Source organism: Leptosomus discolor, chromosome 2 (genome assembly GCF_034619465.1).
Source record: "Leptosomus discolor isolate bLepDis1 chromosome 2, bLepDis1.hap2, whole genome shotgun sequence".
NCBI classification, from domain to species: Eukaryota; Metazoa; Chordata; class Aves; order Leptosomiformes; family Leptosomidae; genus Leptosomus; species Leptosomus discolor.
The window spans coordinates 37,055,367-37,080,400 of NC_141392.1; the positions used below are offsets into that span (position 1 = coordinate 37,055,367).

Below are 25,034 nucleotides of genomic sequence, written 5' to 3' on the forward strand. Positions count from 1 at the left end.
AGGGCAGGAAACACATAAAGGATTTCAGACTAGATTTGTACAGTGGGACACTTGTATGCCTTTACAGAGGCATTTATACCAAAGGTTAATAAAAAAATGAAATTTAAAAAAAACAGAGAGAGTGGTTAGGAAAAGGTTTCTAGCACTGGAGAGAATAATGGACAGTGATTGTTTGACATATTCAGGTTACAGATCAAAAGGGCACTAGAGAAGGTGGAAGCATGGGTGCAAGTCTGTGGTGATGATGCTTTGCAGATCTGGGAGACAAGGCAGGAAACAGGGCCCATCTGGGCAGAGTTAAGTCGTGGTCAGTTCTGGGGATGGTAGGAGTAATTTTCATTTCCTCTGGTGTGAAACTGTCCACCAAGGGGAGGCTGGAGATGTATGTGGGGATGGAAAGCTGCGCAGTGCTACAAAAGCTGGAGGCAAGACGTCACACTGAGTGTTCCCAGCAGTATCTGAAGCAGTTCATGAGACCTGCTGTGCACAAACCCTGGCAAAACACCCTGAAGAGTGAAAACGTTTGTGTGTAGGGCAGCCTTCTGAACCAAGGATCTTATCAACAACTTGAAACTTCTCAAATGTCATCTCATAGAAGATGAAATTTGTTGCTTACAGTGAGATCCAGACAATGTTAGGAGTCATTTACGTTGCATTTTGAGAAATATAGAGGATCAGCAGAACCTGTGGTATCCTTGGAACAAGGGTGAATTTAACCCATGGTGACCAGTGTACTAGTAATAATTTGGCTCTTATTGGGGTTAACCCTGAAGGATTCTATGTAAACATGTTTGTAATATAAATGACTGCATTATGTTCTGGTCTCTAACGCATCTAATTTATATTTGATATAGCCTGTGACTGAAAGAAATACAGATTTGCACCACGTTCAGTGAAGGCATAAAGGGACTTGCCTTTATTCCTTACCTCTCTCAGGATGGCAGCCCTTGATGTAGCGAGTCACACTGATTACTGTAAGGGTATTAATGCTAGCCAGGCCAAAGAGAAGCGTGAGGAAGCCATCAACCTGAAAAACAAAGCAGTGCAGGACATTCTTTTACTGCAGAGAGCTGAAGGGGAAGAGAACTGCAGGGATTGCTCTTTTTTTCATGTTAATGGTCTTGAAAGTTTTTTCCAGAAACCCAACTAGCAAGGAAATATAAAATGTCAGGTGCAGTTATCTTCTATAGGATCAGTGAGCAAGTAAATGTTCAAGAATTATATATGTACTCTGACAGGTACATAAAATGAACAAGGAAACACACCCTTACATCTATGCTTCCCCAAAATGACTTGCCAAATGAAGGAGAAAAAGGTTGAACTGAAAAGAAGAAAAGCCCTGAATAGGCAAAATTGCACTGGATGCAGCTGCCCCGCTTAGGCAGAACAAACATGCAAACTGAACCCATGAAATTCAGGCCAAAGAGGGAAGAATGTAGGAGGTAATGGGCTTGGATGAGTAAGACAAACTTTTAAAAAAATTAAATAAAACCATCCAAAGCTAAATTGTTCTTTAAGCCTCAATGTTGGTGTTGCTGATTACTTGCTATTTATTAAGCCATGATTCTCACCACTCTGATCGATGCAGGCAGACCCATATGGCTGTGTAGGCTCCCACTGATGTCAGTGTCTCAGTGATATACACACAGGACAGTCACAACTCTGTTAGCTTCACTTATGGGTGTAGGAAGGAAGTTGCTGCTAGGGAGCACTATGACTGGGAAATGATCCAGGCAAAACGCTGAAGGCAGTCCTGTTTTTTGAAAGCTTGCAATGATACATCAAACTGTCCAGAGCAGAGGAGCTCTTGGAGGTGCCAGTTTTACACTGAGTGAAGCAAAAATATTAAGCAAATGTCTCTGGATTGTAACTTGGCATCCAGGTGGTAAAAGTATTGACGGAAAGGCACATGATTATTCTACGGGAACAAACTCTGTCTTTGTGTGAATGGGCACAACTCCCTTGGAATTCAGTTTATCCCAGCACTGAATCTGGGGCTTTAATCCAGGCTTAAAGCTGAGACCATGGCAGATTATACGAAATAAATTGGGTGAAGGGTTAGGAAAGTTGTTTTTTTGTGGTACCAGCGCCTTTATATTGACTCTATATACTTAATGACAGCTGTTACAGACCCACCACACTTTACATTCATGCAAGGCTTGCTACTACAACAACCTACATCCACCTGTGCTCCACTTACAATCACCTCACACTTGGTGTATAAATGCAACAATGTTTACACCAGAAAACAGACTTCCTTGCGTATCTCAGCTCTACTTGCTAGAAGCTGCGTTTAGCTGAATTTGGCCTGCTGCATGCTGTGGAGATTGGTGAAATACCTGGATATGCAAATGTGCTCTGCATTTCATTAACCTTAATGATGCAAACCCATTTGCTCTAACAATGCTTCACAGATGCGGAAAACAATGTGGCCAAGAACTACTGAGAAACCAGGCTGCATAAGCTTAAGCAATTGCATTAGTTACTAGATTAGAAAGGAAGCAGTATTTCAGCAATGATGAAATAAACACTTTGAAATTAAATCTAAGGAGCTATGCGATGGAATACCAAAGTAGTAGGAAAAGCTTCATAGTGTGTATCATAGCTCTCACAACGAAACTTGTTGAGTTTTTCTGAAATACATTGGTGTATGTTTTATTACCTGCAGACGTGACCATTATTCTCATGTGACATCAGACTAAACAGAGACTATTACACTAAGTGATCAGTTCAAACAGCCCTTGAGCACACTTACAAGGAAGGAAAGTGGGTCTAAAGATATAGTCCTTCCCTTTACCATTTAAGATGAAACTGTCACCATACAAAAGAACAAGACAAAGTGTTTTATTTGGACTGGTGCCCTGATAAAAAAAATGCAGTTTTACCTAAATCAACATAGTTCATAGGACCGAGCCATTGTCAGTGCCATGTCTCATTTTCATACTATTTCATAACGGCATTTCAGCACATCAAAACACTGTTCCTTCTGCTAGTGTGGGAGCTACGATCAGAGATTTGACCAGGGCCATATGGTTAATAAGTGGCTAAAGTGACATCAGTCCGCTGGGGACAGCTGTGCTAACTAACTGCCCCTGTGCTAGCCACACAGCAGTTTAGGAACAGGGTGAAATGCCAAGGAGGAGAGGGAGCCCTGGGATGACAAGCTTGTTGGGATGAAATGAATAAAGGAGTTAAATGAGGTGGCTCTCAAGCTGCATAACAGCCCATACAGAGGCCACAGCATCTGGAACACTAAAACACAAGAGAGTATCCAACAGGGTTAGGCTGCTTTGGGAATAGGATCCTCAAACCAGAATTGTCCCTGCCAAACGTCTATTGGCAACGAGTTAGCTCTTGAGCCTAGCTATGCATACACCGTTTCCCAGCAAGTCTATCAATTCTGCAATGCTTTTATATTGGTGTTGCTTAGACATAAGTCTTCAGAGGAAAATGAGGGATCTTACTCTAGCTGTAACCAACCTACTTCAAGCACACATCTACTGGATATGGAAGAAAGTTCTCTGCTACTTTTCCTGCTCCTGAACAGACAATGCTGACTGTAGGTAGCAACCAAAATGACTGCTTGGAACCCAAAGTAGTTAGTAACAGGAAAACTGCTTTAGCACAGCCCCAGTTTCTATAGGTGGAGATATTAATATATGTAGGTAACAAAAATATATGATATTCTCAGTTTTCTGCATCTTTAAAGACATGGAATGGCAGCCAAGGAAATACTAGAATAGTATACAACATTTAATTACTTTGGAAGATTGATGCTCTTCCACTTCCCTGGTTCTGGTTTACCTTTTCTTTTATTCTACTCCCCTACCCAGCTTCTTACTTCTTCCAGAGTCATAATATTTCCTCCATTTTTGTGTAATGCAATTTTATCCTCCTGATTATTAGTTAAGATCAAATAGCAGTAGTGTTAATATGCAGTATAGAGCTCTGACATAAACACGAAGTTGATAGTATGGCAGTTTTGATTCACCAGGTGAATCATTAAGAAACAGGAGTAGATTAGCAGTTTTAAAAGCTTTTCTCGGTATTATACCAATACTACTCCCTTGGCTATACAGATACTCACAGAACTTCCTCATTATCTTTATGTTGCCTGGAAGCTAAGACACAACTGAAGAAAAGGCTGTATTTTTTTTCTGCTTTGTACTTGTGCCTGATTTTAAATCTCCCTAATGTTCTTGGTGTACTATTTACAACCCACGGTACATAAAGGTTCTGCTACATGCAAATTTGTTTCTTCAGCTTTGTTTCAGCACAGTGGGAGTCATGAATCCCTAGTACACTATCAAATTTTTAACTATTGATCTTGGGTGTGCCCCACTTTTACTACCTTTAATACTTATACATCTCTACTGAACTCATAAGGATTGTCTTCATTTAAAGCAGACAGAGTAAAATATAGCCTACTGTTCTTATTATTGGATTAATCAAGCTTTAATGGCACAAAAGCAGATTGCCAAAATAGCTATTACATTTCAGTTCAGGCTGAAACATTGATCTCACCAGCCAGAAAGGCTGCATCACTCCCTCCTCTGGCCAACTGGTGAATCTGTTGCAATTTCCTGAAGTCCATTTGTTTCCCTTCAGAACCAAAATGACCTGTCCTTCTCTTGTATTACATAGGAGATAATGAATATCTAAAGAATAAGATCCATTTTAAACAGGGATTGTTTTTCCATTGCATGTACTTAAAGTCATTACAATAAGTTCTCTCAGGAAAAATTTTGAATACCAATCAGATTATTCCAAGATCATAATTTAAATAAATAATGGCAATAAACCTCCTTCAACCTCAAAAGACACAAAAGCACCTAAGTCAATCTTTTAGAATTATATTTGGAAAAACAGTTATAGGTACCTTTGAATAGAGTAGGCTTTAAAATTTAACAAGTTCTTAAAATTTGCAATAAATGAGAAAATGTTCCACTTGAGTCTGATGACAACCCTCCAATACATCAATAATGTGTCGACCGGACTATAGTAACTCTTCTGTCAAATGGAAAAAATAACAAGGTTCATAATCAAAACCAGTTTTCACAGGAGACTAACTAAAACTCCCAATGCATAGTGTTCCTAAAGCATTCAAATGGTTTATTTAAGATTTACTACAACATGGAAAGTGAAAGAGATTAAGCACAGTTTCTACATCTTTTGCTCGTGTGACATTGCTCTGCTATAGTTGCATTCTGCCTTTTAAAATGCCTCAGCAGGCTTCAAGGGTAGCTCTTCTTAGAGGTGATTGCACTAACCCAAGCCATTATGGGTCTCTGACACAAATGGCACTTCATTTACTAATAAACAACGAGAACTGATATGCTACAGGATTAGATACTTTAAACCACTAACCGAAAGCATCAGATACTCAGTATTTTGCACTCACCAAGCGAGTAAACCTTTCTATGGATGGCATACATTTTAAAGATAGGAAAAGTATTAATGCAATATTTAGGCTATACAATTTTGTGTACAAATACGTCATTATACTAACTTTACTGTGTAGATAAATGTACATTTAGTGCCAGCTATTAATTTATGCAGGTCATTGTTTGGCTTCAGTAGTTTGCTTGTAGATATTTTAGGTTTATATACCGTGATAATCAAATGAGATTCAACATATACATACTTTGGGCTGACTTTTAGCTATTAGAGGTGTAGCCCTCTCAGGTCACAATTTATAATCGTAGTAGCACATGCCCCTATCAACAAGCATGCTTATGAATGCAATGACCTTACCAAGTGCACATTATTTAACAAATAGGTATTTATTTCAGAATTTCCTTTACACAGCCTCATCAGATTATAATCTTAATTCAAGTATCAAATCTCTGTATGCTTGGGAGCACCTGCTTTCTAGTTCTGGGCTGATGCCATGGGACCATGGCAGGTTTTATGTCTCTCCCATCCACCCATGAAGAATGAACGGGGAGGAAACAACAAAGCATGTAGCTCATATCACCCAATGATCCAGATACAGGTGAAATATTCCCGTCTTCAAGTTAAATGCTGTATTGTCATTGTCTTACTGTGAATTACTGACAGGGAAATTAAGAAGCACTAGCCAGGAAACTCTAGCATTGCTTTCTGGGAACATCCATGCTACACTGTGTAAAACTCGTTTCAGTCGGCCTGAGCCAAAACTCCTGTCCGCTTCAGCGATGGTAATTCAGAGCCTGCTTGTTGATTGCTAGCAGCACTATTAATATAGACAAACAAATTGACAGACAGATAAAAGAAGAAAACAGCCCCATGAGTTACCCATCTCATCTCTACATTTCCACAGAAAGCAAGGCTTGGCTTTGTGGTCTGTGGTGATTCTACCCCAATAACTGTGATTCCTTAACATCAGATTAAAGTCACACTTTTACTTTCAAAGAAAAGTAGTATTATCTTAGTCTTTTCAGAACATCATGGTAAATGTTTCTGGAGGCTTACATGTCTCAAGGGAAGAAGAGGTCCCACAGACTATTCACAAGTTCTGCCAGGACAGCCCAGAAATTACAAATGAGCCTCGACATTCTCCAATTGTCTGTGCTGTTTCCCAGCAAGAAGAAATCTGCTTACATAGCCACCATCAGGTTAATACGAGGTCATCTCCGATCGCTGACTGAATGCCTACCAGTGAACTTATTCTTCTGCTCATAAAGCTCCTAGGCACAAGGCAGGGCAGGGTAGTGATAGTATCAGCTCAGCCATTAAGTGGCCAAGACAAGAACATGCTACGTCCCTGAAAGCCTGAAAAAGCTGCATGGCTACTAGCAGATGTTCTCTTAGGTTTATAGTCTTGGCTTCGCTGGATACTGTACCAAAATAACCACAGAATGGAAGACAACTGATTTATCCCAAGAAAATCCTTATAGTCTTAAAATAAGTATGGACTGTAAAGGTCTTCACATCACAACTGTGTATGGTAAGCTGGACGTGACAGCTCTGAACACGAGAGTCACACGTGTTGCCAAGGAGTCCTAGTAGTCCAGGGAGAGCCTGGAAGGCAGTGTAAAAGATACAGGTTATTCTTGGCCTTAAAGAGCTATCTGTAAAGCCATCAGGGGCAATGTCATCCCTTCTGCAGGAACAGTAGTGTGGAAACACTGGCTATCATTCATATACTGCCCGTTGCAAGCAACAGTCACCTTGTCATTGATTCAGTCAGGACAGGATCAGGGTCAGGACCTGAACAGGAATTGCTTCCTACACACTGGTGGTGTACTGACTTAGTGGAATACGTATTTATGAAATAGAAGATGAATAAATGTGAGATAGGACTATTTAAGATACTTGCAGATATTATCAGAGTAATTTTTTAAGTTTCATGTGAAATTTTGCATCAGTCAGTAAGAGGATGTGGCACACAGGGAGGAGCCAGAAGAACACAAATTGTTCAGCCCCATGGTGAGAAGATCTTGACTGATGATGGTGAGTGATGGACAGCATTTTTTGAGAGATGACATTTAATCTCTTAGAAACCCACAGCAGCACAGAAGAATGAGGAAGGCTACCATTTTCCACACAAGGAAACAAGAAAAGGGTGTTTCAAAGTCCTCTGGGAGGAAAAGCTAGTGCAGGAATCAAAATTTAGGCTTCGGAAATTCCTGGTTCTGTAGGAGCACTATCAGACAATGAATGCCCTTTCCACGCAGCAGTGTGTGGTTTGACGCAGTGCTTGGATGTAATGGGAGGGGCTATGTCAGACTTGTTAAACAAGGAAACAGAGGGGTTGAGCACTCACAGTTTTTCAGGTACCAAATATATAACTTCCATCGTTTGTTGCAAACATCTGCAGAAATAATAATTTACAGGAAAATGAGGGAGAATTAATGTCTAATGAAAACTTGCGTAACTTCCCTGCAGTCACATTAGTTACACTGAATGATCTTCTTGTTGCTAATGGTTCTGTTTGTGCAAAGGCACAGTTTTTCCCCCTTTCCCTACAGATGAAGTATTTTGCTGATGTCTACATGAGTTGCTTTTACCTCTTCAACTGCAATGTGCACACTCTTCAGATTATATAAAGGAGGACCAGAAATAAAGAAACAGGGAAGACTAATATCTTTGCAACTTTTTTTTTTTTTTCAGTATCCAGATCTCAGTTATTCAAGGAAACAAGAATGAGGATACATTCTAGTGTTCATAATATTTGAGATACTAAAATTGCTCAGAAAAACATACCTGGGAGAGAAAGATCTGTGTAGCACAGCACAGGCAAAGTAAAGGACATCTTTTTTCTAATTTGCTCTATAGATCAGTCTCCACATCCTACCTTTCAGAATACATCAGCATATTAAGGTGAGCTGAATACTGAGCTAATGTTACACAGATTTTTTTCAGCACCTTTAACACCTGTTTTGTCTGTTAATGCTCTTAGTGCCAGTTCCATGATTTGACTTCTTCGGGTTATTTTCATCTTACTGAAATGTCAGGAATGATAAACTATATATAAGTAAAATCCAGCAATGACACACCACAGTGCTGTGCTAGGATAGTCAATAGCTATTTTTCTCTCCCTTTTTACATTGGGTTTAATTGCTTTTAACCTCTTCTAGGTAGATAGCCAAACATTTTTTTAACTAAGCAGACATTAGACCACATTTCTGTGCTATTACAATTTGAGAAAAAAAAAATAAAATGTTTTCATCTATTCCATCCTTAAACTTAGAGCTACACGCTTGGACATGTGGATATACAGTGACATAACAGGATTTTTTACACCAAGCAAGGTTGTATTATCTCATTCTTGGATGGGAAACCTCTGCCAAAGTTAGACACCGCAGAGAGCTTTGCTGAGCCTGAAGCATGCATTCTGGCTCCACTGTTCATGAACACTAGTGAACTCGAAGTGTGTCTGCACAGACAGTTACCCACAGGGAGAGAGAGGAGGAAAAATGTGGAAGGACATTCGAGTGCTTTCACACGTGAGCAAGGACAATAACAGCAACCATCACTACATCTCCCTGTAGCCATCTGGGAGGGAGGCTGAGCAGCAGCAAACCTTTATTCACCTTGACAGATGTTACTAGAGGAAAAGATGAACAGCTTGTGGATTTGACTGGGTTTTATGAGTGAGAGCTCTGTAGTGTGTAGGGTACTCACATCGACAGCTGCTGGAGAGAATGAGAGGCAGAGTTGGGGTGAGACATATATGCAAAGAGTGCTTGTTACATATTAGGCAAGTTGGAAGTGGGATAATTTTGTGAAGGAAAAAATTAATAGATGATGGAGCAACGTGAATGGGTGGTTGTGCTGGAAGAAGTTTGATGAAGAATGCACACAAATACCTCAGTAATCTTCCAAGTATTGGGAAGGAAGGAGAAAGGAAGCCTGTGAGCTTTCATTTTGGTCCTTTCCATCTGGTCATGCTGACTGCTGAGCTACCACTGGTCAGTCGTCTCACCCAGAACATGAGGGAATACCATACCACATACAGTGATACATAAACACCATCTTGGAATTTACAAATGCATAAAATCACAAACTCAGTCAACAGAGTCAATAGTCTAGCTCAGTCAACAATGGACAGAAATTGATGCCCTTCAAATCTACCCTGTTATAAAAGAACACAGATGCCTTTAGGATTTTTGATTTGTCAGATAATTTACAGAACATTTTGTTAAAGGAAGGTATTAATCTTTTTTCTTCTCAGGCAAGATTTGATGATATTTTACAATCCATGTATAGGGAAAGAGATAAATGCATATTCTGAGAAAGCAAATGCCATCAATAAAATATAAAAGAATTTATTAAAGATTAGAAATCTTCCCCTCAAAACTTCTGAAAAGAGCCCATATATTTTCATCTTACTGATCTCAGCATTACCTACTGTTGCAATTTTCATTTTGGCATTTCAGATCCCTACCTCTGATTTTTACAAAAGATGGACATTATTTCTTCTCAGAAATGCCATAATAAACCTCTAAACATTTAGTAACACCAAAAATGATGGATTTTTAAAGTGCTTGAAAGCAAGAAGCAGTGACTGTAAGCTGAACCCAAAAAGATGGTAAGGGCTGCAGTGCTCAGCTTTGCAGGTTCTGGTTGCTTGCCTGGTGCAAGGAGGGCTGTGGCTGTGAACTTGCGTCCTAGATTGGACGTGGCAAAAGCTGGTGATCCAAGGAGGCTCCTAAAGCAGCCACCAGAACAAGATGAGGGGCACATCTCACCTCCCTTTTGATTTTTAATGCCTTACTCCAGGCCGCAAAAGATTGGAATTTCTTGGTATTCACAGCCATATCCTTCACTTAACGATGCAAGACCTTTCAAAAATTAAGCTGTGTCATTATGAAAAGCAGAGGGATTGCTGATCCATTCTCCTTTTCCCCCCATGGAGCATGCAGGAGAGCTGGATACAGTTTTCTCCATCCAAATGTGCTCAGATCCACATCCCCTGCCTAGGAACACAAGCCCCAAGACTATTCATTGTATAGGGGATCTCCACTGTCCTTAGAGCAAATACCAGGGCCAGAGACAAAGAGAAACTCCCTATGTGAGTGGTCAGACACCCACTGGAAGGAGGGGAACCCTCCTTGTCCAACAGCAGCATTATTAAAACAGGACTACTGCACATCTAATCTAGCTTTTCTTAGAGATCCTCATTTATCTGGGATTTCAGCTGGCAACTTGATCAGCTACACCACCACAATTTAGAAAAGTCTGATAAAGTGCAAGAAATCCCAGACATTTCCATGGGTCACGTGCTCCTCAATGCACACATGCTAAGTCTGTCACTTCTAGAAAATTTTGGACTTCCTGGCCACACCATGCCCTTTCAGGATGCACATATGCCACAGGTCTGGTGCTGTCAGGCAAACTGTGCACAAATGAATAAAGGACAACAGAGCAAAACAATACATGCATGCAATGTGGGGCTCGCTTCTGCTCATTTTATTCATTGTGTTTTTTCTGTCCAGGGTATGCCAGATGGAAATACAGAAGCGCTGTATAAAGCATCAAAGCATTAAGCAGTGCAGGATTCAAAACCAGGTTTCCTTGCTGCTGTGTAGTAAACCCAACCACAGGGTGAGACACTAATTTTTCTCTCTCTCTCTCTCCTGCTCCCTTCAGTGGCTTTACTATTCTGCACAACACAAAGCAGCTTCAGCAAAAGAGGTGAAGGCAGGTCCTTTCAGGCTGGCCCTTGGTTAGATAGTGAGGGCAGGGTGCAGGGACAAAGGTGGTGTGGGCTGAATCCTGTCAGGCATGCTACTGTGGTGTTCACTAATACCTCATATCTGAACATATTGGTTTTAGTTCCTCCTGAGGCTGTTTCTGTGCAGAGCCGGATCTGCTGGGGATGCTCTGGCACCATCTGGCTGGCCAGATGGACCGGTGATACTTAGACTGGTAGTGAGGTGAGTGCATCTGTGATAATAGCATCAGTCAGCACGTCGGTGGCAGTGGGTATGTCTGTGACGGTACCGTGACCTGGTGATAACTATGTTCTGCTCTGTTGCATACAGCCAAGATGTTTCTTACTGTTTCTTACATATAAGATGTAAGTAACCTTTTTTTTAAAGAAGCCTATACCAACAGAATGAGCACATGACAAGAGCAGTCATTTTTCTTGACTCTCAGTAAAATTCTTAAGTCAAAATAACCAAACTGTATTCTCAAAAGAAAAAACCTAGAAGAGTAAATTAGTGGAAACAAGTTTAAACTGAAGTACCAATATTATGAATGATTTAAAATTCTAAGGCACCCCACGGTCCATCCCTGGCTTCTGACATGACTGTAATGCACCTATAGGGATCAGATAGGTTATAATCCTTCTCCTATATTTAGAGGCTTCCTGAAGCCTGCATCTTTTGTATTCACCACATGAATAACAGATACAAGAAAAACTTTCTGTTGGTTGATTAATAAGGTTTAAAAGAAACTACGGGATTTAATACTACAGAGGATTAATATTTCTCTACTTCCTACACATAAGAACATTTGCACACAATGTTATTTACAGGTTTTGGTGTAACTTCTAGTTCAGCAAAACATAAGAATAAAAAAACATATGGTAAGGACAAAAACATATCCTGAGGAAGCTTTTCACTAGAAATATAGTCGATGGGGGAACAGATGGCTCTTGATCACTGGCTTACATTCTCTGACCTGAACTTTAATACCTGAACTACTTTATTTGCTGATATTACCACCAGAGGCTAAAAAGCGGATGTGCTAGAGACTGACTGTCCTCCCTCTGTTCAGATCAGAACTAAGACACAGGGTAGAGCAGGGAATGGATAAACAAGAAGTGAAAGCAGAGTCCAAAAGCCACCCTTGGAAAACCATATCTGTACACAGCATTCTGCAGGGGCAGCATTTGGATACGGACCTACCATGCAACCTCATTCCTGCGAAAAGGGCTCTGTCAGACCTCCAAAAAGAAAAATAATGTTTGTCATGGGGAAAAATAGCGGCATTTCTTCCATATGGAGGAGGAGAACAGGAAAACACATATCTGTGCCATTCAGTGGGTGTGCTGCAAGCTGGTCTTTTTAGCTGGAGATGCATCTTTTGTTACAGTTCTCACAGACTAGGCTGTTTTGAAAGAGAAGTGGTATCTGTCTGTCTTCACCCCACTCCCTCTAACTGGGGCAGCCAAGAATGGCAAACTTTAATTTTGAAAAATATTACCAGAGGGCACAGAAGGAGGCCCGAGTCAGAGGAAAGGAAAATAAAAATTGAGGTGAGCTCATGGAAGTTCTTCATAAACAGAAATGACAAGCTAGCTTGGGAAAACAAAGTTTCCCTAAGGATACCTGACAGCAGAAGTGACTGATCAAATAGGAGTAAACGTGTAGTGAAACGGACAAGAACAAGAAGCCAAGTAAGGCTGTCCTCTGGACTCAGCGAAACAAACCAAGTCAGGGAAAAGACATGGGCCATGCTAAGGAAAGAGTCATGTTCATGTGCGCAACAGCCCAAATTGTCATCCCAGCTACTTGCAGAAGAGCTTGAGTGTGATGAGGGGAACAAGAGACATCGACTTCAAAGAGCTGTGACAGAAAGCATGGGCTTTACATTCCTGGCACCAAGCTCCTCACTCCTCATGTTCCAGATGTGAAAGCCATTCTGATGGGACTGTGAATGTATCACATTTTATAAATACCAAAACCCAAGCAATCAAAACCCTAACGCTGTTCAACGTTGAGCGTTTTTAGAATAACCTTTTAGCTGGCTGTCCACACACACAGAGAAATGTTCACATCATTTTTTTTTAATATGCATAGAAGCTTCCCCCTATTTCTGTACAATATTCTTCCTAAAAACAGCCATTCTACTTCCATAAGTTACTTTTTCATCACTGGCTTCTCTTTTGTCAAGCTTAACAAGCAAGAAGAGGGATGTCAGGGTTTAAACATATTTTTGAGACCCCCTCCAACACAGAACAAAATCTTGATGGAAATAGGAATGCTATATGATTTTCTTTCAACAGGTCACAACGAGCTCAATCACTCAGCAAGTCACAACCAATTCAAACTAATCATTCAGAGTACAAATTGACTTTTCCAGGTTACCACAAATTTTTAGTTAGCATTAATACAGTATTAGTTCCTATTAAAAATTATAAATGTTAACTTTTAGATCCTACAGATGATTACCAAAGCAGAAACTTCGGGATTTTGCAAATAGTAATGTTTAGAAAAGCCAATGCATTATCCATGTCCTGAATAAAATCTTTGGATCTCAATACCTTAAAACTTTGCTTGATATCCATATTTTACAAATGAATGCTGTTTAAAACCAGGAGATCCAAACAAGATTACTCTACACTCCCTGACCACCAAACTGAGAACCTCAAAAAGTTACAGATTGCTTCTCTCCTTGTAAAGGCAGTTCAAGCACAGCAAGATTAAGCACACCTCTGTCACATTAAGTCCAAGCACACCTCCATCCCAGTCTTTTTACATCTAAAAAAAAAAAAAAATCTAGATCATCATAACGAGACTCTAAATAGCTCAAAGTCAGCCAAAAAGGGATTCCTAGGCAGAGGTGTCATGGAAGCAAGCTGTAAGGCTGCTGACAGAAGACTTTAATGCAAATCGGGTTATCTGGACACGGGGTACCATGTCAGGTTTATCCCTGTTTGTGCTGGTTTTTACAGCTCAAAAAAGAAACCACGGCATAGACGGGGCTCTGGAAGAGCTTGGACTTGGGGAACTGAAGGGTTGTTTAATGTTACCTCTTTCAACCTGCTGGGTTGTAGATGATAAGTCATGCCACAGATCTTGATTTGGGATTTCACGCTGAATGGCTTACCCTGTCTTACATAAGAAGTCTGCAGCAGAGCTCGAATGGAACCTGGAGATCCAGATTTCACCTTTACTTTCTCAATCATAGTTCCAGCCCTCTTTGAAACAGGGAAAAATGGGAATCTGTTTAATTCTGAGTGTGGGTGTGAATTTTACATTTTGCAGGTATGTCTTTTTTTATCTGATGACTGCAAAGGTTTCCATTAATAAGAAAATATTAAAGAGGTGTCCTCAAAGTTTCTCCTCAAGAGACCTCAGATTGGAACTGTAGCTGTTCTCACTAGAGAAATAGTGGGATTTCACTGAGGAAATAATTAGCTTAGACACACATTTTAAACAAGAAAATCATAATCTTTTTAGATCAAGCTACAGCTCCTAGGTTTATCAGAATCTTTCTTCTGTGGAAAGTCTTCCTCTTTGGGTAAACTAAACATTTGTATTGAAAGAGGGGGACATGAACTGTAAACATTTTTTCATCCATGTTGCACAATAGTTCCATTTCCTCTTTAAAAAAATAATTATTTAAAAACAAAACAAAACAAACAAGAAAAGAGGATTATTTCTCTCTTGTCTTTCATCATGATCTTTCTTACACTTTGCTATAGGCTATCCTGTCATTTTCAGATTTTTGATTCCCTCATGAAACAGACACGCTAAGTATAATCTTTCTCACAGATGTTACTAAAAGCACCAGGGAGCCAGGATTGTGCCTATGTATCCATGGGATGTATTTATATTCTGTCTATGCAGGCATATTTCAGAATTAATAATAATATTTTCTGAGTTCTCTGACAAAAAGCTGCCTCCAAGTTCAGGGATGACTGTGCCATAAATTTAAAGTCACTCATCCTACCACAGGTAATGAACCAACCAAGAATTTAGGGGCAAGATTCAAGAGTTATGACTGATATAGTATAAGAAGTTGTATGCTAAAATATACGGGAATACCAAAGTGCTGTGTGGAGGCTTTGCTCTACACACCTTTTCAAGTGGGAGTCTACATATTGCTTTTAGTTAGATATTAAAGAGCCAACAATGAGGTTGACTTCAGGGGGGCTGAAGACAAGCACAGCCTATGCCTTAGCTTTCCAATGCGAATGGGAGCTATGTTGTGAAGTAAAAAAAAAAAAACCAAACTAGTAAGAACTATTGCAGATAGATAGAAAAAAATCACTGGAAATTGGTTGAACATTGATCAGATGCATAGATTTATGAGTGTAATGAGAGAACACTGTCCTTTTGGAAGGTCAGTCAGTATTTCTTTTCATTCTTTTGGGTCTGTCTGATTATTTATATAAAGAATATACACAGAAATAGCTGTACCTATTTTTATCTAATTGAGTGTAATCCAGTTTTACCTGGCAAGTCCATATCGATGTGATAATGAATCCATCATCTCTGAAGACATTGAAGATTTCAATGATCCCTCGTGAATAACCAAACACGGAGATACTAGCATCTGATACTGCCAAGTTAAATGTGAGGTAGTCGGTGGGCTGCAGAAGATGTCTTTGTTTATACAGGACAAAAATCACAATGCTGTTTCCAAACCAAGACAGCCAACCTGGAAAAAAAAATTAAATCCATGAAATGAAAAAGTAAAGCAAGAAGCACTTTAGTGTGTAAATGTGCACTGTCTCTTCTGAAATTACCCTTTTGTTCATTTAGAAACAAATTAAACCAGATTATCCATGGATGAAGCCCTTTTAAGTAGCTGGGTACATTTCAGAAGCAGGAACAAGTGAATAATTCCAACCAAAAAAAACCACCAAACACAAAGTGCTGCTGCTGCTGCATCTCTCAAAGATCCACCATTTAAGGGCCTAGAGAAGCTTTTCTCCTAAGTGGACAGATGAAACTCATGAAACATAACACCTGGGAAAAAAATGAAGGAGGAAAGATTTGTAGAGCACAGCAGAGACTACAAACAATCAGCCAAAAGCTGCAGCTGTTTAGGTATTGTATACAAAAATGGATACCAAAAGTTAATGCATATAGCTGCTTTACCAGACCTCTCTGGAGAAGTGCAGCTAATACGATTAAATTTCTTCTCTTAGAACATCTCCTTGCAGCAAAGCCTGTCCCAGGTGGAAATATTTTTCGGTAATATACCTGATAATCTGTATGAAGAGAAAATTTAGAACAGACCTTTCAGAAGTCTTTTTTATTTATTTTTAGAGAAATTTGTGTTCTCTTTTACCCTCCAGGAATAGAGATGCCCGACTTGCACATGTCTAGTTACTTGAAGAAAACGCAAGTGATATGACTGCAAATCTAGTGAAAGTCACCCTTTATTCAGTTGGAGAGACGCAGAGTTTCCAAGTGTGTATGGCTATTGCTCCAACTTGTCAGCACAAGACCTTAGTAGTTTGCATCCGACTTTTTGGAATGATGCAGATGTGAAAACAAATTACTTTTAACAAAATGTTTACTAGTAAGCATCAGGCTTAGTGTTGAAAATGGGGCTTAGCCAGTGAATGGCTCCAGGACAGCTGCTGGAGTGGGGCTGAGCAGCAGGTCAGGCAGCACCCAGCTCCCTGTTGGCTCATGTTCCACCCCCCAGACCAGCTCTGCCACTGCTGACATAAGCGGCGTCACTTCACCTTGGCAATATGGAGCAAAACATCATGTCTTTTGATTACCTAGCTTAGGACAGGTTTAGGACTCCAGCAGCTGGTGGATTTGTTCCCCACAGTTGATGCCAGGGTACAACAATAACTACCAGGTGAGGGAGAAAAGAATTGATTCATATCCAGGCACAAGGAGAAGATATCCCAGAGTAAGGGTGCTGTATATCGACACAGCTGGAGGTGAACATATGCCCTGAAGTGGGGCGTGACACAATGGCATTGCACAGCATCTCTGGATATTCAAAGGAGTTCACGAGATGAAAGATTGCTGATAGGTTTAATGTAGCGAGAGGGCAGCTGCCTTCCTTCGGGAATCATCAACAACCCCGTATATCAGGAACCCAGCACTTCATCGCAGTCTGCCTTGGCTAGGAACGGAGGGGAGGAAATGACCTCTGAATCTCCAGGCCATCTGAGAGTATCGCGAGCTACAATGCCAAAGAGCAAGGTGCTTTTCCTCCAGAGCAGTTGGGTACTTACCGCCTGGTGAGTGCTCTGGGTAGTCTGGAGCGGGAGGGGTGGTGGTTGATGGGACAGTCTCTGTACAGCTCTATGAAATGTTTTTTCTGCAGAGCAATTTCCTTTTAATAACTTCTCTTTGCAAAATTGCCAAGCTGCTGCTGCTCTGGCTTGCTTAGGAAATGCACATGGTTTATTAAGGAGCTTTTGAACTGGGAAGAGCTGACACGTCGGCATATGGTATTAACCAGAAATAGTGGTGCAATGATATACTGAGATACATACATCTATTTTATATATATATCTCATTATAAGGATAAGATCAACAATGATAAATATATCTTATTCTGGCCACTAGGTGACAATGTTTCTTAATGGAGTTTTGTTTCCAACGGGCGCATGCACTTAAGTCAGGAATTGTTTCTGACTTTTGTCTGAGTCTAGGTATAAATAGGCACAGCAGGGCAGTGGAGGAGGATGTCTTTGGGAATATCAGGATAGTCGGCAGTGCAAACTTGGTAGCTGTGCTGTGTATGTCATCTCTACCTTCTGTAAGGTAAGATAGTTTTCAAGGTAGTAAGCATGGAAATATTTCCCTGTCAGTGTGAAGACATAGTGCTAAAATGGCAGACAAAATAAAATGGCACCTCCTTTGTAAACAGCAAAATTTTGTTAATACAGTGTAATGGATAGTAAGGCCACCCTTGAAGTGTCAGACACATGCATTTCCTGGGAATATACAGAGCTAATTCCCCCTAGCCTAGAGAGTAAAATATCTTAAGGAAGAAATTAAGCAATGTAAAACAATACATGGTTTAGATGGTGGTGACAACGACACAGTATTTGTGATGATTTTTTTTTGGAACGACATTCCCATACTAAGGGTGGGGATAAGGGAAGCATTGAGGGAGACAAAGTTACAGAGCAAGTATGACTACTGCAGGGAGGTACAATCCTTTTAACTAAAGCAGGCGGAGATCCTGCAGTGGCATATCCAGTCCCTAAAATATCTGATGTCTGGATAGTAGACCATATTAATACTGTGATAAAAAAACTGGAGGAGCTCAATTCTCAGTAACCGCGGAGTAACAAAAACAGTGGCCGCATAAAAGTGCTATCAACTAGGACGGTGACTACGGGACATTGGATCTCTGCACCATCACACAGGTGTGCTGGTCTGGGGTTGCTGACTATATTGACTGACTGATTTAAAAAAATAAAACAAAACAAAACTAAAAAAGAACAAAAAACAAACCCCAAAACCCAAACAACTTCAAAAGAACATCTCAAACCAAACAAAGTCCCTCCCTGCCCCAAACCCCGACAGCACAACAGGGAAAAAGGTTGAAAATGCAGTGCTGGGCGAGCACAGCAATAGTTCTGACACTCTCAGTGAGGGTAGGGATCTCCCCAGCTGCTTTGCAGGTGGTATGTGCCTCAGGGTAGACCACAGGCACATCAAGGGCTCGGAAAGAAACCTCTGAACTCCGAAGTGCTATAAGGCCCTGGTGTCACCAGGTGGCATCTCAATAAAACAGAGGATAGAAAAGAAACAACAGAGAGAACTATTTTCATTTTCTGCAAGCTGCCAGCAGTATTCACTCACAACAGTATATGAAAAAAACCCCAACCCTCAAACCCCAAATCCAACACCAACATCCTAAGGTAATCCTGGTGAGAAGTGACAGGTTCCAACTGAGATCAAAATATGGCTGAGAGAGAAAAAAATAGCAGGTGGGAAGAAACTGAGCACTTCCACTCAACATAAGGCTCAGAGAGGAATCACCACATTCCCCCCATAAGCTGTAACACAGTCTGATATGGGCGGCTCACCGAGAGATGCTGACCCTTCTGAAGTGGCAAAATACACAGATAATATACAATTACTGAAGTTTGTTAACAGAGGGCACGATTGAGAGCAGCTGCTGTGAGATGGCAGTATCAGAGTAGAGTAGGTTAAATGAGTGTTGATAAATGCTGAATATTGAACAGCTAAGGAGTCACCTTTATTCCTCAGACACTCACAGAGAAGTATTTGTTGCCACATTTGCAGACATTGGGAGGTAGGAGGAATGGGATGGACAGCAATATTAAAAACGTTGTATTGCCCTTATATAATTCAGTAATAATCCTTCCCCTGGAATAATACCCCCTTAATAGAGCATTTTAATTTACAGATGTCAAAAGTGCTCCACTAAAGAGGGTGATGCTACTACCCATGATTTCTGGGGGAGGCACAGGAAAGCTACCAGGCAAACTGGTTGTAGCCAGGGACTGAAACCCTATCGACAGATCTCTGTATCAGCATGCTGTCTGCCAGCCCGTGCAAAGACAGCACTGAAAAAGTAGCCAGCAGTAGTAACTAAGGATATTGAAAATGTCCCTGCTGAAAGCGACTGAGAACAGTGAGATTGTTTAACTCCGAAAACAGCTAAGGGGGAGCACAACAATTTTACAAAGATTTCTGCCAAATCAGTCAAGCCTGAGGATCCAGACATACCCCATTTTTCTCTCATGTACCTGAGATGGTCTCTGAACAAACAATAAACATCTGAGGCAGCATGAAATTTCATTGTTAACATTCAATTTATGTTTTTGCAGTTAAATTTGGTACAAGGAAACTGATAACTCTGAGCTGGTCATGCACATCTCCAATAAATGACTGCATCCATGCCTAGAGGAGATCTTAAGTGGAAGAATTCAAGAAATGAGAGCAAAAGGTGAAGGCTCAGTGTCACAAGATAAGCTACACTTTTTGCCTCAGCAAATAACCTTATCTCTAGGACAGAAATTGGATTGAGCATCTAAATACAGAGCAGGCGTGAATGAAGTCAATTACTGATTCAATTACCCATACACCAGCATAAATGTCTATCTGAAGAGGTTTGCTGCAGAACAATTTCAGACTAGAAAACTTCACTTAAAACAGTAGTAAAATCTAGAGAATTTGAAAGCTGTCATTAACTATTGGAACTGTGAAGTGACCCTGCTCTGGTTTTAGTCTTCACTGCTAATTACACATAGACAATATCCTATCCAGGGCATATTGCCAGTTTTGGCAGGAAGGAGAAGATTCATCATGTTTTATACTTGACAAAATGTAGAGATATTATTTTTTCAAGAACTGTGATAATTTTTGGGATGGATATTTTGTGAATAGCTTGTTTCCTTTCCCATCTGCTCAGATTTATCTGTCAAACAACGCCTCAAAATAATGCTATGTCACTTGTCAAATAACAGTCTAATATTACCATTTGGAAACGTGTGGCATTTAAAGGCATGTGTGGGTCTTGTGGTCTGTTCCAGTTTTCTGATGGGATTGGTAGTGCTCTTAGCACACCTTTCTGATATAAACAGTCACAAAATTCAGAATTTGTTCTCTAATAAATAATCTCTCCTACTAACTTAAAATTTCCTCTTATGCCAAGCATTCACTCTAACAGTCTCAGTCAACTGTGAAACTAGGGAAAACGAATACAGAACAAATTGTGTACAAATGCAGAAAAGAACAATTTACTTAAGAACTCCAATTAAGAATTATGAAGAAAAAAAATGCTGCTTCTTTTTTTTTTTTTTTCTTTTTTTTGCCTAGGTCTAGGTTTGACTTAGCTAGCAGCTGTGGACAGTATTTTAAATTGCATGTAGTAATTTAGACTATACAAGGATTTCCACAGTACTATATCACCTAGGGCATAGGCAGAATGGGGTCAGATGTAGTACTAGCAACAGGACAAGCTCCCACTTGTCTGTCAAAGACAGTTCTGAGCACATGGAAGGGAAGGATAGAAACAGAGTGCTGCCTTCAGAAGGTTGACATGGATGCAGCTGACCTAATGAAAGGTAACACAGTCGCTGCAACCACCTCCAGATAGTCCTTCTAAGCATGCTAGGGTGGCTTACTGCTATGGGACTGGCATTGCATTTTTCCCCCACTTTTTAGGTCCCCTGGCCAAAGCATTAGCAAGGAGAATGATGGAACAGTGACTCAGATGCCAAGAAGCAGTGCCGTGATCTCAAAATCCATCAGCATTTGCAAAATGCACTCATGCTCTTTGATGCTGGTTTGCTTGGGACGTTAGTGTGTGACACCTATTCCAGCATGGGCTTTGAGCTCAAGTTTCCATGTGGTGTGCTGAGGACCCCTCTGTCTGGATGTGAAACAGCCTGGCTGGTGTATGATGTATGACACACACATCAGTGTCCTGTCTGTCTCGTATGACATCTGTGCTACCTGTAACACGAGAATTTCAAGAAGAGGACATGCAAAGAGGCCTCATCTTAGCAAAATGTGCTAGATCATGGTTCTTGGACATTTATATCCTCTGTCAAGATGTGTGACTGTCGGAAGACTTAGCCAAAATAGTTAGGTTTTGAGGACTTTATCCTGAGAAGGTGAAGAGATTCAGAGGAACCTCATCTTCTGGGTAAGTGCTAACACCAATCACATACATCCCTTTTGTGTTGTAAATGCACAACAGAATTTGAAAAAGCTGCACATTCATAGACAGATTCAAAAGAGATGAAAACATGTAGCAGTTACAGAAGTGTAATCACTGAAGCTGTTTTCCAAGGCATCAAAAAAACAAAAGTATGAAATAACATCTTTGGGACTTCGTGTAAGGAAGCACCTGTAGACTCCTGCAAATGTAGATTGCCTTTCCAGACCCCTAAAGAAACACAGGTACTGGAGAGTAATGCATGGAACTGGCCTTTGTCCTCTGCTGCCAGAAGGGCAAGAGGGTGTCTGCGTAACAGAGTACTTTGTTCTGACACATGACTGCTCCCCATATAGACTGAGTTACTGGTGTACATAAAACTAATAGCTGTAAATTGTTATGGCTGGTGCTCGCAGACGTGCAGCAGTAGCCATTTGAGGAAAAAAAAGACACACAGACTTTTCTGATTTATGTATTACTAATAGATTTTTTCCAAAAGTTCGTATTGCAAAAAGGTATGCCTACCTCCATCACATTTTAACCAGATCCACACTACACTTAACTTGGAGTAGTGCTGTAACTGGTTATATATACTCTGCAAGAAATGCAACTTGAGTTTTGAATGTGGAGGTAAGTTTCAAGAATAGCAGCTATGACACACCAAGCACTTGTAAGCTTGGCAGAAGGATCTGGGCAATCAAAACCTGAAAGACATACAACCTGAAAGGTCAGGCACCTAGGTACTTTAGAAAGTATTTGCTAGAAGATGTGGGGTCACCATTAGGAAGCAGCAGAGGAAAATGCCTCTGTTGGTCAATTGAAGGAAGGAGTTTGAACTATCAGTGTGATGCAGAGGTAACACTAGTAGGGATCAGCAGAGCTGGAGAGGTGTAAACATTAATGTGCATGGCAACGGCAAGACCTCACTTGGATGCTTTATTCAGTCCTGGCTATAAGTTAAAAAAAAAAAAAAAAAAAAAAGTCCAGAAAAAGTCCAGGTTGGAACAGACAGCACAAAAGGCTGATAGGATGATAAATGGGGATGACAGGGGAAAGGTTATTATGACAGGAGATAAATAAATTATAATAAAAAAGCCAAAACCAAACCAACAAACCAAACACCCCATGTCCCCCACCCACCCCTTACTTGTTTAATACATGGGTACAAAGGTTGACCATGGGGTATAATTGTTCCTTCATGAACATGGACTGGCCATAGGATGTTAATTGCAGGCAAAAAAAAATTTTAATTGAAGGGAGTGACAAAAAGGGTATGAAGCTGGTGTGATCACTTTAGTTAAGAATTTAGGAAAAGGCAGAGAAACAAAATCAGGAAAAGGCTGTCAATTGGAAGAGTGGTAGCAACACCAAAAAATCCCTAGCCAGTTAATATGACAGAGGACAATAGCTTCACAAATGAGATTATATATTGTCACAGCAGGGGACTGGCCTTGCTGACCTAAGATGTTCTTTCTAGTCTTAAGTGCCACTGATTAATTTGTTAGCTGAAGGTGCAGGTATTTCCCAGCCATTCATGAAGGGATACACAGACATGAACAGATTGGGGATAAATTTGAACAGCTCTGATCTTGTGGCCACTCTTCTAATTAAGTCTCCTAAGATAGAACCTGTACATTTTTCTACTAGAATCTCTGTTTTTGTTCTAAACACAACTTTTCCCTTCCTGGTTGCTATAGGTAGAAAAAGAAAGTCTCATGTTTATGTATTAAAATACTTCACATTTTACATTGTAACTTCCATAGACTTTTCTCAAGCATAAGCTGAGGGCTAGTAAGCTACTTGCAGTATGTGATAAGCTTAGAAAACTAAAAAATCTGTTCAGACTAATGATTTAAAAACAGAAACATTTTTGTATACGCTGTTTAGAAGAACAGATTTAATAAAAGTTATGGTTTCTTGTATTTTCCTATGAGGTTTTATGGTTGGAAATTTTGATTACCTAGCAAACCTGCATTCTTTGAAATGTCATAAAGTTTCTTTGTATCCTGCAATGAGTCTGCTCCAAAAAGACAATATTTAAACAAACCAAACAAAATTGCACTGGGATCAAAGTGAGTTCATATTGGGTGCCATTTTCAAATCCTTGTTATACACTTAGAATAGCTGTCTTGCAGCAGAACCAAAATAAACACACAACATTGTGACACAGGATAATATTGTAGTACTTAGATTTTTCATAGATCCTGTTTGAAGGAGTTTATTTCTAAGTGCATCAAACATTTAAAACAAGAGCAGTACAAATAGTTAAAAAAAAGTTTAAAACTACAGAACCATATTTTCTGTCTCTGCAGGAGGTAATCCTAAGATGCCAACTGACCACCAGCAGTCAAAGCCCTGGAAATCCCAAAATATAAATTCAGTGCTACCGAGACACGTGAAGACACAGAAGTATCATGTACTTCTGATAAGGCACTTTTTTGTCTTCCCACACATTAAGTTTTGTGAACATTAGTTAAAAGTTTACAGGCTTGATTATTTTATTTCTCAAGATTTCTGCATTGATTATTAATCTCCTTTTATGAAAAGGAAGCTATACCTCTTTGATCCTGTAATAGCTGAAGAAAAAAAGCTGTATTTTCTAACATTTTGTTCTATTAGGGATGAAACCCAAACAAATCACTTTGAACTTTAGACCAAACACTACTTAGGAGCTTCTTTTCACATCCAAGCTGAGTACATACCTAAAGCCAGTAGGTAGAAACCTATGATAGTCTCTCCTTGCTCTGTTACAGCTGCCTCTCTGCTCAGAAAACTGATGTTGTTGTTCCTCCAGGGCGCCTGTGGAGAAAACTGGACAGACATTTTCAATGGAGCTTATGACCCAGAAATTGCCCTTTCCTCAGTGCGTCCTGGAAAAATAAAATGGTTCCAGCCTTTTCCTCAGTTTCTGCTCCCTGTATTTGAGGGAGCTCTTCAACAAGACTAATGACCTAAAGAAGCAAATCTCAATGGACAGGAGCTTTGCAGCCTTCTGACCTGTTCTTCACTAATCCTGTCTATTAATACAGCCTGTGAATCTGTGGCCAGCCCAAGAGAGCAGGTTTCCTCATATCCTTATTATGGCTACATGCAGAAATCTTTAATGAAGAGCATGTATCTGACAAAAGGACAATTTCCTTAAAAATAGGGTGATACCACACAACCTACAGGCTCACAGGTGCACCCACATAGTGGATATTGGTATGTTGCTAAAATAGAAGTACTTTTGTCTTTTTGTCTTCACTGAAGAC

The 25,034-nt window shown here is 40.2% G+C and overlaps 1 protein-coding gene across 1 annotated transcript in view; it reads right to left on the reverse strand.

Annotated features, from left to right (window-relative positions):
- The window catches only part of LOC104347980 (visual pigment-like receptor peropsin), a 30,359-nt gene extending 5,753 nt beyond the window's left edge, over window positions 1-24,606 (reverse strand). The window contains exons 1-3 of the mRNA XM_009953157.1: window positions 24,486-24,606; window positions 15,617-15,822; window positions 928-1,027 (exon numbers count right to left, since the gene is read on the reverse strand). Coding sequence (XP_009951459.1) covers window positions 928-1,027; window positions 15,617-15,822; window positions 24,486-24,606 — 427 coding nt within the window. The remainder of the gene's footprint in view (window positions 1-927; window positions 1,028-15,616; window positions 15,823-24,485) is intronic.
- Window positions 24,607-25,034: the final 428 nt, after the last annotated feature.